Here is a 17,411-nt window from a genome sequence, read left to right as displayed (position 1 = left end):
TGCATAAAATCCATTAACTTCTCTCACTAGCTATGTAACTATCCTTCAAAGATTTGAGAAAATAGTGGCTGCAATCACCTCTGTTTTGTCGTTCAGAGGGGGAACTCTCCATGAGAAAGGCCGAGTGGAAAAAAAAAAAAGATAATATATTTAAAAGGAGGAAACTTGTGTGAGAGTTAATTTGTCAATGATCAAGTTAAATCAATAGCCATCATTGGGAAAATGCAAATCAAATGTTCAAGTGTGAGGAAGTAGGAATTTGAGCAGATCTATTTATGTATAAAATAATCAAAATTATTTTCTCACTCCATGGAATTGATAAATCATGTGGGATTCTGTTCCTTGGAATTTCAGGTCTAAGATATATGGAGAATGAAATAATAATTCTGCATCAGTTTCCTGGCTTCTTAGAAAAAAAGCAGATTCATATTTTCTTTTGCTTTCTTAGGCATAAAAAAAATCGTTGGTTCAACTTGAACCTAGGTTATCCTTTTCAATTCACATGCCACTTCCTGAAACTAGAAAATGCATGATTTAAAAACCTAAGTTTCAATATTGGAATTTGACTAAAAATTTATATCCAAAGCTCAAAGTTTTAAAAGACCATTGCTTGGAGTTTAGTCATTCAGGAACTTCTTAGAAAGATAATTATGTAATCTACCTCTCACCCATCCATCCCTTTAACAATAAAAAAGAAAATTTGACTTAAATAAATGTGCTATCCAGTAGGTAAAGACAGAAATTAAATAATGACTTCATTAAGATTGTAATACATTTTATTTAAAAAAAAAAAAAAAACAGAACTTTGACAGGAGCTACAGAAGAGCATCTAACTGTCTGAAGGTTGGAGTTAAAGGTCAGTGAAGGTTTCTTTGAAGAAGAGACCCTTAAGGGGATATCTGAGGAATGAATACGCAGAAGCCAAGGAAAGATTCACATATAACAGTCAGGAAAGATAGCTTATGTCTAGGACATGAGGCAGAGAGACAGAAGGCCAGGAAGATGAGCGATATCAGGGGTAATGATGTCCGGGAGGTCTGTAAATTCAGTTATTCTGGCCATATGGAAGGGAAGTCAGCAGGCCCCTGACATGATCACATTTGCATTTTTAAAGAATCACTTGTGGCTTCTATTCAAAATGAACCGAAGGAGTGAGGGGCTGCATTCAGAACAGACATAAAATAATAATTTAAAATTCTCACCCTTATTTTGTTCCTAAAGGAAAAAAAGGTCATAGGTTTTACTCGTTCATGACAGCACGTGATTATCGTTTTGCCCCTTACAATGTGTATTAGTTGGTTCTACACTTAAGTAAAACCTTTATTTTAAGCAAACTCAAAGTGCACAGAGAAGATACAGATGAGAGAAATGAACAGCCCAATTTTTATGTTATGAGCTAAATTGTACTCTCCCTACTCTCAAATTTATATGATGGAATCCTAACCCTTAGTACATCAGAATGTGACTGTATTGAGAGATGATGGGGCCTTTAAAGGGGTTTATATTACATTACATTAATTAAATTAACATAAGGTTATATGTGTGGGTCCTAGTTCAATCTCCTTTTAAAAAGAGATTAGGACTTGAACACAAGGGAAGAGCAACTGAAGACACAGGGAGAAGACAAGCCATCTACAAGCCAAGGAGAAAGGCCTTAGAGGAACCCAAACCTAATGACATCATAATCTTAAACTTTTAGCCTCTAGAATTGTGAAAAAACAAATTTCTGTCGTTTAAGCCACCTAGTCTGTTGTATTTTGTTATGGCAGCTCTAGAAAAGGAAAATTCGTTGTTTAAAAAAAAAATCACCATAGATTTTCTTAGAAAATGTGTTCTCTTGATTTGAAATATGTTCTTTTCTCAGCAGGAGTACAAATGAAAGAGAAAAACAATTCGTCAGAGATTTTGGGGGATGAGAGGTAAGGGAAAAACCAAAGAAATGAGCATGCTGTGTGAAGTGAAGCATAACTCTGGTCAGACTTCCGATCTAAGGTCCTACACTACCCAAGAATGTCCACACTGGCAAATTTCAGAGATCTGGGTGGTACAGGTAGCTTTGCCTTAACTATGAAAATCAACAGTTAACAATGTATGCCTCATGCACACATTCACGTCAGGAAGATTTTCTTCATTCTGCCTATTTCTCTTCAAAATAATCGAACACGTATCTTGTATATGTCTACCAGTCTACTATGTATTGAACATTGTGGAGAATACAAAGAATTTTAAGACACTGCCCATGACCTCTGGGAAATCAAGTTAGAAATCAGTTAACATTGACATTACGATTTGCTATCTTTCAAAAGTGGGTTAACAGACGTTGGTTTGGAATGGTTTCCCAAGAGATGGCAGGATTCCTCATAGATGGACACACCTGTCTGCAATGGACTGACCTCCCGACGACATGAACAGCCATACATTCGTCCATGTTAAGTCAGCTGGAGACACATAAATACACCAAGCCATGGAGACGCAGATTTTACTTTTCTTGTTTGTCACTGAGCAGTTTCTTTTTCTCTGTGGTTTCTTGAGCTTTGTTTCTCATGAAAGCACAGCAGGTACAACTATTTTAACTCTGTTCCTGGCTGAGACCCCCTTTTGTAAACATTCCCTTAAAGTTGAAAGCGAAAGCCGTTTTTCCTTTTCTGACAACGAAAAAAGTACAATCTGCTTTTTTTTTTTTTTTTTTTTTTCTGTTGGGTAAAATATCAAAAACACACAGCTAGGTCCTCTTAAATGCAAATGCCCCCTTGACCTCCCCTTATATTTCTGTGTTCCTTGGGACTTTCCAAGAACTCCTGTTTCTCCATAGTTCTTCTCATCTCTCTCTGCTAACTGAAAAAGTCTATCATCTCAATCTTCGGAGATCAATGAAAAACTATTTGGATGCACTGTTCACCACAGAGATAGCATGGGTCTTTAGCTTTGGGGTACTGGACGTTTGTTATCCCTAGCAGAATTGGCAGCACCTGATTTTGTTGATCTATAGACACAGAGAAGACTAAAGACTCAGTAGGCATATCATTATGACTCTAGATACATATAAGCATTCTATGTACATATTTTAGCAAGCAAAAGATATTTATAACTACATTGGAATTTTTTGGCTTGAAGCAAAGATATGGAGAATCAGTTTGATAAAGTCGTTTGTTTGTTTGTTTGTTTGTTTTTAATTCTATTGCTTTGGGCCCTAGAAAGGAATGAAATTAAAAGGAAAGTTATATACAGAGCAAATGTTTTACCTGGCAAAGCCAACGCCTCTGCTGACTCCATTAGCATCTCTTAGTATTCTTGTGGAAATGACATGTCCAAAGGGTTTCAGCATATTCTCAAGTTCCTGCTCATCCATTGAAATGGGGAGATTAGAGATGTATAGATTTGTTGGGTCTTGCTCTTGTTGCTAAGGAAAGGAAAGAAACAAATGCAGTCAGTTCTAAATATTGAGAAACATGTTGCACAAATGGATAAACTTTTGATTAAACTGCAATCTAGTCTCCAATCTCCAACATCATCTTGAAAATTCTTTCACTATGACACTACTCCCTTTAACTGAATCCTTCTTTGCCAGAATGTTTTTCATAGAAACAATATCATTGATGAAAACCCATCTTTCTGCCTTCCTTAGAAGAGACTAATAAACATTTATTGCAATTGAACTAGGTAAATATATATATTCTTCTCTATTGCCACTAACCACTACTTCTACCATTACCACTCTATCTACCATGGCCACTAGTTATAATGTTGCATTTGGTGAGTACTCATAACATGGTAGGCATTGTTTTAAACACGTAATATTTCGTTCAATATTCCCAATGAATACAATTGTTACTATTTTATAGATGGTACGATCGATCCCTATCTTGTCCAAGTTATACCTCATAAATGTCAAAACCAAAGCTAAAATATGGAGGTATCACAAAAGTACATAGGCTTCACTGTCCTGCCATACTGTCTTCCACTAGACTAATGGGAACAAAAATTATGGTCGTAGAACAGGATCATCAGCCTCAGCATCACTGGAGAATTTGCCAGAAATGCAAACTACTAGGCCTCACCCAGAACTCCTGAATCAGAAACGTGAGGGTGGGCCAAGTAATCTGTGTTTTGAAAAGCCCAGCAGGTGGTTCTGATGACTGCTCAAGTTTGAGACTTGTTGTCATAGAGCATACATAAATATTTATATGTAAATGAGATTATGATATCTATCATTTTCTAATTCAGCAGCAATAGTGCTTAAATAAACTTTGCTTAATAGAATGGAAATCAAACAACAATTGCAAGCATTAATTCTATGTGTATAAATGTTCTCTATTTCACGCAATGGATTAATAAATTGGAACTTAGTTGTATGTATATCTCAAAATAAAACAGCCATAAACCTGACATAATTAATTATTATTAACATTAAAATATATTAGATATTTCATTGAACCATTATATTTTAACCAAAACAACAACTTCAGGATAAGTGAAATTAAATTAGAGGAAAAAAAAATCCTGAAGTCTATAAGAAATGACAATGTGTAACAAAATATCTTTTGTGAAGAGATATTTTAAGCATGGTAAAAAGTACAATAAACAAAATTCCAAATATTATTTCAGGTCAAGAAACAACTTTGGAATAAAACTAAACTCCATTATTTTTAACAGCTCTAAATATTCAGATGAGTCCTTATATTTTCATTATGCTTCGAGATGAAAAAGATTTATTATTAGGCTCATTTTTTAAACATAGTTTAGTTTTAAAGCATTTTTAGCACCTTGCAAAATAGTAAAAATAAACATAATCAATCAGAAAAAGACAACATGGCTTTAGTATTTAGGAATTAGTGTAAATGCAGAAAATGTTCAAATGTAGTCAGCACCCCCCCACACACACACATACATTACACACACACATCACTAATAAATGTCATGATCTGAGAGAAAAAAGAGATAGCATTATCTTTTCTTAAATTGTAATGATCATATTTTTGTTTTGTTTTATTTGTTTGTCTTCTGGGGCAGTAAAAAAAAGAAAATGTGATGTTTCAGATACATAATAACAAACCTTATGCACATAGAACTTTCACATTTATATTATTCACTACTCATTATTTGATCTTAATTTTCATATTGTTACTCCAAAGGTAGTTGGGCAAATGTCATTATAGTTTTTGGATAATGAGGAAGTGGAAATGTGGATGATTCATCATCTTGTCCAAGGATAATTCAATAATTAGGGATGAGGTTAGAATTATATTTATCGACCAAGTTTCCTATTTTTCACTCAGTGTACTTTGCACTAGCTTGATGTTTCTCAAGCTTCAACCATTTGGATATCATTTTAGAAAATTTTGCCAACCATGTACTATTATTTCATTTACAAAAAATTTTTCTTTAAATCAACATACCTTTGGGCTTAAGTCAATTAGTTTCAAAAGATAACTAAACTAGCTAAAAAGCCATAATGCTTGGCATAAGCAGACTAATGTGAAAAAGGGAACGAATCCATGTTATTAAATTGTACTACATAACTGTTTGTTTGCAGAAGGATTTGACCCTCATGGTTGATTCTCTCTTAGTTACAAATTAGGTTTGTAATTAAAATAGGTGTGAGAAACACGCTAGCACCAGACAGTTTTTTGCCTGGGAAGACTCAGAATTGAGAAAGACTTAAAAACAACTTTATTAATGATGGGATTTCTGGATCCTACACATCTCTATTAACTCAAGTTCCATGAGAGATAGATACATGTCTCATAGCTTGGGAATTCCTGTGTTAACCCAGAGCTTCTCAAAAGTGGGCGACAACACACGGCAGTCCTGTGAATAGAATTTGCCCAACATTCCACACTCCTTGATCAAGCTAAATAGCTATAAGCAGCCAACCACCCTATTCCAGGATACTGTACAGATCTTTTCATTTTCTCTAGGCAGCAGTGCACCAGTTAGTCACGATTAAAATCCATTTCTAAATTCCCCAAGTGTAGAATGGATAGCAGCTTCTCAAAATGGTTTGCAATAAACACACAGAGCTTAGTACATAAGGGATTTCCCAGCAAGCTATTTTCTGAATCCAAATTCAAACAGTAAGGCCAACTCCTTAATTTGTATTCACAGAGATAATAAAGCATTGGACAGTGTCATTCTTTAATTTGTATTCACAGAAAAAAAATAGCGTTGGGCAAGTGTTATTTATTAAGTAATTCTGTCCTATGAAATGCAGTATTAGTTTTGAATATATTTGTTGACTTGATGATAAATTTTAACTTTTGCATAGAGTGAACTTTAGAATAATACATGTATTTATATTTTTACTTTCAATTTTATTTATGTATCAGGTTTATGTAAATAGATTGTGACTTTCAAAAGATTCTTGGACACTATGAACCAAAGAGCAGTTTCCTATTAACTTTTCAGAAAAAAAATTCTCATGTGATCACTGCAATTTTAAAGAACTTTAAAAATCTTTTTTTTTTTTTTTTTTAACTTAGTGAAATCTATGATGATTCAGCTCCAGAATGAATCTAAGGGGGCATCTTATTTAAACTGATCATTTAACAGATGGAAGAAAACAGAAATTAGAGAAGTGGGTATGACTTTCTCAAGGTTGCCCAGCTAAGTAGTAACACACTAGAAATAGAACCCATGTCCTTTTATACCTGGTCCAATGTTCTTAACCACTGCTGTTTCTTTTAAAGTCCAATGAATAACAGACAGCAGTTTGTGGTCCAAAGGAATATTAGTACAGACAGAAATAAATATCTCAAAACTCCTTGTTTTATTCACTTTTGCTAATTTACCAATTAGTTTTAGCTACTCAGTTAAGGCTATGGGGCGGGGAGAGGGGAAAGAGTTCCTAGCCTTAGCCAGCATTTTACACATAGTAACTGAATGAATACTCTGCAGTATACATATACTTTACAAAAGTATATGACAATTCACACATTTATTATATTTAATTGACACCATAAGCAACTCACCCATTTTGGTCTGTTTCTATATCTTTCCACCTGTATTGGGATTTCCTGATTTATTCCTTAGTTTTGTCAAAAGGTGGTAAAAAAGTTAGAAAAACACCATCTGCATTGTTAATGGGAACAAAGATGAGTCATTTCATTCAAGAATAAGTCATTTTCCCAAAATGACTAGACTTTTTTGATTTTTTTTTGGTGTGTATGTAAACTGCCAAAATAAGATTTATTGACACTCATTTGTTTTTTAACAGTTTAAAACAACTTCAGAATTTTATAATATTTCAAGGTTGCTGAACAAATGGAGGATAAAAAGTCATTGCTCATATCTAAATCAAAGGTTATGTCTGGGGCTGTGTTTTTTGGATATGCATTATGGCTATTACATACACGTGATTCTGAGAAAGGTAGCAGAAAAATGTGAAAACAATCTGATAACACTCAGGATTGGCAAAACTACATTGAAATGTTCAGGAAGTAGTTGTTGGCATCAGATACTTTAGAGGAATATTTCTCAAGTTGCTTGGAGTAGGGGCCATTTTTATTTTCAATCTGTCATGGACCAAGATTTGTAAAATATGATAAACATAAGTTAATAGAAAATAAAGTAAATTTTAAAAATATGCAAAATATGAGTTTTAATTTTTTATGATTACATTCAAGAGACCAAAATTACGTTGAGATTACATGTTATGCTAATACAAAATTGTTATAAAAGGTTTTTTATGCTTACTCTCAATTTCTGTGCTTATTACATTACAAACAAGTACCATTTGATAGAACAAACTTTACCTGTTTTAGGGAACTACATTCCTATTTTTTTCCATCAAAATATAATTCTCTATGGGTTTTACTGTTATTAGGTTTTTGCTTATTTTATATGCTATCAAGTCTTTTTTAATCACAAAATTATATGCTGTCAATTTATAGTCATTTTTGAACTATTAGGCGGACAAAGCCATTTTAAGATGAAATATTCTGAGTAGTGGTGATAAAAGATCAGGAATATTCTGAAGTTTGAAACAACTGTAACGCAAACATGTGAGTATAATATTTAAAATACATTAAAAAGGATGTTCATATAGGCTAAAGATGATAATATTATTATCTTACACAGAGTGAGTTTTATATTCAATGCGTTTCAGTGTTATTTTCTTTCGGGTGGTCCTTTATAATAACCTCATGAGGTAGAAAGAGCAGGAGTTATTATTTCTGTTCTACAGTTGAGAAGGCTGGTTCCGGTATCTTAAAAGGGTTATCAAGATCACACTGCTGGTAAGCAAATAAATGATATTATAAGGATTTTTTTTTTGTGATTCTTGATCTAGTATTCTTAATACTACACTATACCAATTTGAGATTGCCTATAAATATTGTTATTATTGGATTTTACCTGTAGAAAAGAAAATCAGTGGGAAGGCAAAGGAGCAACTTTTTTTTTTAAAGTCTTTTTAAAATGTTTCAGCAATTTAAAAATTAATGATAATAAAAGCTAATAATGCCCTGAAAACAGTAGCAGGGCATTAGAGCCTCCTGTACTAACAAGCTGAAAACCATCAAAGTTTTAAAACTAGTTTAACACTAACTTTGCACAAAGATGTTCTCACCCTTCTAGCAATACTGCCAGCATGTTTGATACATGGCTATGGAGTAAGTGTAGCTCTAGATGAGACCTGGAGTAAGCTTACCATTATAGAAATATTTGTTTAAGTGTCATGTATGTGTATGATGGTTAATTTTATCTGCCAATGTGAATGGGCCAAAGGGTGCCCAGACAGATGGGGAAACATTATTTTGGATGTAACTGTTTTCTGGATGAGTTAAACATCTGAATCAGTAGACCGAGTAAAGCTGATCACCCTTTTTAATGTGGGTGGGTCTCACCTAATCAATTGAAGGTATGTATAGACCAAAAAGTTGATCTTTCCCTCCTGCTTAATGGTGTGCAATCTGGGACATTGGTTTTTTTCTGCCTTTGGACGCAAACTGAAACATTGGCTCTTTCTGGGTCTCAGGCTTGCTGACTACAGATTTTATGATGTGTCAGTCTCCATAATTGTATGAGCCTATTTCATAGAATAAATTAATGCATTTTTTTCCTAAGGAAGTCTAATATAATGTATTAATTTTGTCAAATCTGTATTGTTAGGAAAAAATGACACAGGTTCAGCTCTGACCTTCGCACTAGGTCTACTGCATCCCCTAGCCACATAGCCATGGCCTTTGAAAATGAGAAGCACAGTCTTCCCCTAAGATAGGTGATCCAGAAACATACACTGAGGTAATGCATTAAAGAGCAAAGGGAAAAGTAAAGAAAGATGACCAAGAGGAAGGCTTTTGCACCTAAATGATACCTTATAAATGTGTCCTCTGTCCCATTTACTAAGCAGTGATGAGGGCTGGCCTGTGTTTTCAATTGCCTTCTCTCTCCACTATAAGAGAGGGTGATTTCTCTTTCCCTAGTTTCTCGTGGTAATGGTTAGAAGAGGCTGCCTACCACTTTTTCCACCCAAGGCACCTGTAAGAATGACTTCCTTAAAAAATAAATAAATAAACAAGAACGATTTCCCTAAGAAACACAAATTTTAAGAGAAGCATTCAATTATTTCAGATTTCACCTAAGCACATCATTGGAAATTGGAGCGCATGACCTCAAGTTCAATCAGAGGGTTTCATTCTGGATAACAAACTCAGTGGAGGCCTGACTGTGAAAACAGGTTCGATGCTTGGCCCAACCTTATCCATCAGTCATTTGTGCTGTTCTTTAAGGCTGGGATGAGCTTTTACTTCTAGATCAATCACGCAGCCTCAAGTTGAGATGAGCAGTGAATGATTAAATGAGCCTCTCGAGTCTTTATGACTGAATTTGCATTACCTGTGGTCCTGGAACAGGTGGCCAGATTGGACTCCTGGCTTTCCTTGACTTCTCCCTCCACATGCACCTCATGAACTCGAGCTCAGTATCACCAGTTATCAGCCCTGACGTGATGGTTTCTCCTGTGAGAAAATGCTAAATTAACATTTTACAATATTGAGATCTCTCTATAGTTTTATTGTAATATATTACTATATCACAAATATGTATGGTCTTGTACTCAGGTCCTGACAGTCAAAAATGAGAACAGGAAACAAAACTATAGAGAACTACTCAATATTGTAAACAAATCGCACCACATTTTCTCAGAGTCTAATTCATTTCTCTGAAAGGCTTCTCCAGAATTATCTATTTTATCTGCCTGCTGTGAACTCTCGGATAGAAAATTGTCACCCGATCTGTTGATAATGACCATGATCTTCCTTCCTTCAACTGGAATTATGGAATTGCAGAAATATAGCCATGAGTTTATCATGGTACCTTATTCATTTCTTCTGGAATAATTGCCACAACACATACAAGTAGAGAACGACAGATGCAGACCATTTTTATAGCTTCTGCCTAAAACATGACAACTTAGACTTGCTGAGGCCACATGTATATCTGGCACTCACACACAAATGGGATGTGAAAGATGTTAAGGACATGGAGTTCCACTCAAGGGCAACCATTTTCATTGTATTGTACATTAACGACACTCTGAGAGCACAGCACAAGATGACTATTGGAATTGTGCAACAGAGCTCACGGGGCAAACACTATGTCTCACGAGATTAGAGCAGCCTGATAAAATATGACACCCAGTTAAATTTGAATTTACTATAAATAAAAATTTTTAGTATAAATATGTCCCAAATATTACATGGGCCAATATTACATATAACCATTGCTACAATAGGATTATTACAATCAAGTCATGTAAATTATTTGTTAGGATTCATATCATTAGCATTTTATAGTACAATATTATCTAATATTTTTTTAAGCTTACTATGTGCCAAGCACTATGCTTTAAAGTTATTTAAATTAATTATTCCTTAAAACAATTCGAGATAGATAGAATTAATGAACTCATTTTACATGTAAGAAAGCAAGGTAATTGCACAAAGTCCCATAACTAACAAGTGCAGCTAAAACTCAAATCACAATCTATCTAAATCATAGGCCTGAGATTTCAAATTCAGCGCGGTATATTTAATGGTTGTCTCACAACTTGTTCTGAGAGGTCAAGGTGAAGGAGACATCACTGTATAGATTCCTATGGATGTTCAATGTATAAAATCACCTGGCAGCACAATCCACCTTTCTAAGAATGGACGTCATTTAATCACATTGAGGGAGTGATGTAGCAAAAGAAAGTCCAAAGTTAAGTCTTACTCACAAGGCTGGAGCAATAAAATGTCACAAGTTACTAAGAAAAATATACCTGGCTAGTTTTCTTCTAACTTCTATTATATAAGGATACGTTTAAAAATGTATGTTTACTCTATAGAAAGTGAATAACCACAGCTCTGTACATAAAATGTTGCTCTTGCATTGTGGTTTTGCTTTAGTCTACTTTTATTTTTAAATTGTCCAATGTCAATTTCATGGGAAACCGGCTTTGCAAAGCCAAGCTTGTTCCACACGCTACTGAGGAACAGAAAACAGCCAGCTCTATACAAGCATTTTTTTAAAGAAAAATAAATTCAGCTGTACTTTCGAACGTTGTCAGTCTCTGTGAAGGATGGCACATCCTAGATTTAAATCCTTGTCTTTCCAAAGAGAGCAGAATAGGCTGCAAAACATTTGGTGACCTATGATCCTTAACATCATTTTAGAGAAAATGCGCGCGCGCGCGCGTGTGTGTGTGTGTGTGTGTGTATCACACAGTAAAAAAATGATTTATCAGTGCAAGAATGCAGGGGGTGGCAGGAAGGAACCTAGCTAGGTGCTACTTCATGCCTCCATTTCTTATGTTAACGCTGTGACCCTGGCAGAGAATCATCAAAGAGGAGGTGCAACAGTGGGTTAAGTGTTTGAATGAGGTAAACCACTTTGTCCTTTAAAACAGTGACTTCTATCGTCATCACCAGCTTTTATTTAGCACATATATGAATTATAAATTTCTTAAAACTCATAAGTGAGAAAGAGATAAGTTTTATTTGTAATGTGGTCCAACGATGAGTTAAATGGTTTCACCAAGACTGCCTAGAAGATCAATGAAAACGGAATGCATACATTTGTTTTCTGCTCAGTTCTATCTATAGGAAACCTGAGGCTTAGGAGGCTGGCACACTTGAAAAATTGGAGGCACTTAGGGTCACGGCACTAAGCCGAGTCCAGATCACTTGTTGATTTACATATCTTGACTCAAGGCACTTTATTAAATGGATCATCCACTTATTTTTGACATCACTGCTATTGACCATTTATTTATTCACTCGCTAAACATTTAATGTTCCAGTATATGCCGGCCATTGAGCTAAATCCCAAGGACACAAACATGATAGGCCAATGATTCTTGCCTGCCTTAGAGAGTTGAGCCTAGCGGAAAGTTTACAACTAAATTTCAATAATAAAGAACTATTTCCTTAGCTAACGCGTTAGTACAGCCAAGAATGTAAACATTGCCATGTTCTTCTAATCTATCACTTGAAATTCTAGTTCTCTCAAAATCATGATTAGACCATCTAAACTGTTTCTACGTGGTGTCTCAGCTACATGATGAACATAAAAAATTAATTCTTGAAATATAAAATCTCCCGGAATATGTTAAGCCCAAAGACAACCAAACATTTCAGTCTGACCTCAATTATTTATATATTTTAATTTCAACAAATATAATTTTATTCATAAACCTCCAAAAAACATTGGGTGGAAATAATCTGTGAACAGACAGTGACATGGTGACTCTGACATTCATCAGTTAGTTCTGTGGCATTAACTAGCTATTAACATTTCTCAGCAAATTTTCTAAACTTTAAAATAGAAATATTAATACTAATAACCTTGGAGTGTTATTGTGAGATTTCGATGATATAATAAACTAAAAATTTAGTAGAGTGCCACATATATAGGAGCTTAGTAACTCACTATTATTTCTGTAATTATTATTAAATTATAGAAAAAGAAAAAATTCGGATCTTTCAAGAGGATGGTTCCTAATTAAAAGTGAGCCATGTGCATAAAAAAAAAATTATTATTTAGAATCTGTTCCACTGAGTTCCTCATAGGTATAGACTTAGTTGCTATTATATTAAACTATGTGAAAATGGACATATTAAGATGATGCTGAGATCATTAAAATGTAGCCACTATATGGGTAAGAGAATCTAGAAATATACCATGTAGGTGGAGGGAAGAGAATACTGTTTCTATCACTCATGAGCTAAAAAGATTAATGATTTATTACTGGGCTCATTAATCAAAACCATGTGGCTTTTTTTTTTTTTTTTTTTTTTTGGAGCAATTCAACTGTTCAAGTCAATTAGCCCAGCAAAGCTATTACACCAAAGAAGCTACAATGTTATTCAGACTTCCCTGGGAGTATTTAGAGTATAAAATAAATGCTATTATTCAGAAGATACCGAATTGCAAAGCTTCTTAAATTCATACAATTGGGAACCTGCAGTACATTAAAATGCCGAAACTCATTAAGAGTCTTTTTTTCCCCCAGCTTTAGAATCATTGGCATTCTCAGCACAGTGAAGAACAATAAAACGCTCCCGGCTTCCAAGGAGAAAGTGGCTTGTGCTCCTTCGGCTTCACTTCAATGAATCACTGAGGCAAAACTGGCACCTAACCTTTGAGACAACAGCAGCATCTGCTGGATTACCCTAATACCTGAATAGGACTGCAAAATTAGCTAATATGCTATGCTAAAGAGAGAAAAGAGTAGCTAGTTTATATCCATCATTTATCATTCCCTTGTTACAATTCTATTCAAAATTGGAGCATAAATATACAATTAGTAATGACTTTAACCCATAAAATAAGAACCTATGTGTCTCTTCTAATATAAGCAAATCACTAAATAAATGATGAATTCCTTAAAGTAAAATGCAACATAATAAATGTAGAAGGAATGTTGGAATTACAAAGCACCACTTGGCAACCATAATAGTAATAATGGGGCAAGGCAGTTGATACTATATTTGAGTTATATACAGTTCAGTGATTCTGAATCTTGCCCCCTCAAGGGACACAGGGTAGTATATGGAAACATTTTTGTTCTTCACGACCACAGTGAGGGGGCTGCTACTGGCATCCTACAACATACAGAAAGCTGCCTACAAGAAAGAATTATCTGTGAAAGAAGGCATCTGTCGTGCCATATTGAGATACCCTGGTATCAACCCCTTTAAAGAAGAAAAAAATATATGCTATCACATACTTATAGCTATATATCATTATACATTATATATTTTATATAAGTATACATAATAGACTCCCAGTGTTAACTTGGTTATTTTTATTAAAGAGAACTTAAATATGTGCATTTAATTATGAGATATAAATGCCTCTGTTTGTAGCTTGAATGCAACTATTTAACGAAATACACTTTAAACTTGCATAAAAGCAAAGTTGCATAACCAATACAATTTAATTAAAACATTAATTTAATATCATGCATGATGCTGTTATGCCAAATCTAAATTGCCACTTGCAATGTGACTGTGCTACTGACTGCTGCAGTACCAAATATTTTTGAAATTCATGGGCTATATTCTTTTTGCCACATGACATTCTGATTCTTCCACCAATTTTATCTATTTGAATTACTGTGAAACCTTCATCTGAGCATAGCTTGCAAGTCTAACAGCATTCATTTGGCTTAAAAGCATCATTTACTGATTAGGTCTACCTCATTCTTTCTTCATTAGGCCCACACAGAGACAATAGGTCTCCATGGCACTATGTGATTATAGACATAAACAGAGACTGGTCAACCAGATGACCTCAGATATACTTTAATACATTTTTTAAGGCTGTCATAAAATGAAAAGCCCCAAATTTATAAATTTTCATCGGGAACTCACGAATCCTTAAAAATTATTTCTACAGACTCCAGAGAAAAAGATGCCGATACAATAAAAAATCACCAGGGAGTTCCATGGCTGATCTGGTTTTAAATTCAGAAACACTTATATAATTAGCTACATATAAGTTTATATATATGGAGATTGTAGATATATATATATGTATATATGTGTCTATGTATATATTTGTATGTGTGTATATATATATGTGCATACACAGATACATACAAACTCTATAATTCTGGACTAGTAAGTTCATCTCCTTGATTCTTTGTTTTCTTATTATTTAAAAGGATAATGCTACCATAAGGTTACTGCAAGGATTAAATGGACATTTTATGGGTGTAAATATCTATGTTTTTTCCTCTTAGATCTTAAGCTAGGTACCTGCCTATATTTTCTTCTTAAGTAAATTAGAAACGAAATAAAATTAAGCACTTGAAGGAATAGGTAACTGTACCCAGTTTGAAAGCTTACATTAAAGAAAGCACTAAATCGAATTGTGAATATTTACAGGTAACGGTGTTTAATGTATTACCCATTCTGTGAAAACTACCTGTTTAGCATAGAGGAAATCAAAAATCAAAGAAGACAAACAGGAAGGGCAGTGATGACCGAACTCATGGCCCCCTTTTATTTTTTTCTTCCATCTCCATTTTCTGTGAACCTTTAAAAACTGCCAAATTGAGACTTACAATGGTTAAATATGATAAAATTTACATAGAGAAAAAAATGATGAATTTCAGCTGAACCGAAAAGAAAAACACCATAAATTTCACAAAATTCAAAACTGTTTTCCAGGAAGGTGGAAAGTTCAAGTTCCTCAGGGAGGAAAAAGCTTCCTTGGCACAGAAAAGCCAGTGGAGCTGGGACACAGTGAGCTAGGACACAGTGGCATGAAATGACATTGGAACGGGACACAAGGACCAGGTCATACAGGGCTTCGTAGGCCATGCTGGGCCTACACGCTGGCACCTGGGATTAGTTCTTATGTGCAGAGGGAAGGCATTGAAGAGGTTAAGTGTGGAAAATCATGATCTGATTTTCTGAGAAAAGAAATTTGTTTGTAAGAGAATGGAGAGCTAAGAAATGGGGCAGGTTCCCATTGCCTGAGAGAACATTGCAGTAGGTCAGAAAGGTGATTATAGAAACAATAGTGGAGACAGTGACAGTGAAAAGTGGATTAAAAATTTGTTTTCAGATAGATTCTACAGACTTTCTCAAGCCTGGGATGTGAAGAATTTATTTTAAAAGGTAAGGTTCAAGGAGAATCTCGGGGTTTTGACATGTGCATCTTCACCCACATAATTACTCTTAATGGTGATGGAAGACATGGAGGATTACATTTGTAGAGCGACATCTACAACTCTCTTTCAGATATTTGAAATTTGTCATAATCATTAGACATCTAGGTTTGTGATCTGACTCATTTAGTTTCAACTAATAAGAGTAGTGATCATGTTACTGTTTATACTTGGGAATCCTGGCATATCCTAAATCCAGTTTTAAAAGCTAGCTTAGCCAAACACATTCATAGAACTAAGCAGATTAAAAGCATATTCTCTTTGCAAGCAAAGGAATGTACAGATTAGTCCATAAAATACTGTATTAAGAACCAAGGCACCTGAATGATAACCACGTCCAATATTTTCTCAGAAGAAAGGGAAGACTTGTCCAAGTTCTAAAAACAAGTCTGTAGCTGGAAATTACATTCTCCCAGCATGTTGGACTCTGGTTCAATATGTCTATCAATATATCTACCTTATGAAAAACTTCCAGACTCTTATAAAGAGTATTTTCACAATGTACAAGTTTCCTTTACATTATTTGGTTGTAGGACCTTAAACTCAAGGTATGATTTGGTCCTATCCCAGATCTGCTAAATCAGATCTCTATTATAACAAGAGCTACAGTTGATTCATGTGTATATAAGAGTTTGGTATACATTGTTTTACAAGTTAAATTGCTCTTGGTTTTAGGGAGGATTATTAAGCATACCCCTAGGTTCACACTGTATAATAAGGACAAAAACTGGCATTGTTCTCATTCAAAAGATTAACTAGCATACTCTTATTCAAAGAGGAATGCTGCCATTAAGAATAAAAAGTATGTGTGCATGCACTGACTTGGAAATGTATCCAAGATACACTGCTGCATTTTTTAAAAAGCTAGTTGAAGAACACCATGTAGGACGGTATTACTGATGATGCTCGGTGCTTGCAGTGTACATGCCCTTGAACTATCTGATTACAACACAAGCATCGTGAACAGTCACAGGCATATGTGCTAGTCCCATAGAAGCACATAAAGGGGATCCTTTCACTCTTCCTTTTCCAGAGATTTCTTATCTGTGCACAGGCAAACCCAAGGTATAGGAGAGTTAGTTAACACCCCAGGGGAAAACTTCAACCAATAGAGTTTAGAAGATGGAGAATAAATTCTCCAGCATCCTTGACTGAGGTGCATTCCACATGGTTCCTCAGAGGTTCCCCAGCAGAACTGAGCTCCAATCACTCACAGCCAAAAGCTGCTTAAAAGAACATCCTTTTTGGACTT

General features: G+C 34.7%; 1 protein-coding gene across 11 annotated transcripts in view; it reads right to left on the bottom strand.

Annotated features, from left to right (window-relative positions):
• Positions 1–17,411, bottom strand: part of RBMS3 (RNA binding motif single stranded interacting protein 3) — a 1,178,968-nt gene that overhangs the window by 228,992 nt on the left and 932,565 nt on the right. For all 11 annotated transcript variants that reach the window (XM_036219807.1, XM_036219806.1, XM_036219804.1 and 8 more), the window contains one exon: positions 3,243–3,400. In XM_036219807.1, coding sequence (XP_036075700.1) covers positions 3,243–3,400 — 158 coding nt within the window. The remainder of the gene's footprint in view (positions 1–3,242; positions 3,401–17,411) is intronic.

This window comes from Rousettus aegyptiacus, unplaced genomic scaffold (genome assembly GCF_014176215.1).
Source record: "Rousettus aegyptiacus isolate mRouAeg1 unplaced genomic scaffold, mRouAeg1.p scaffold_m13_p_4, whole genome shotgun sequence".
Lineage (NCBI taxonomy): Eukaryota > Metazoa > Chordata > Mammalia > Chiroptera > Pteropodidae > Rousettus > Rousettus aegyptiacus.
The sequence above is the reverse complement of the archived record's forward strand: the minus strand, read 5'-3'. Positions and strand labels throughout refer to the sequence as shown.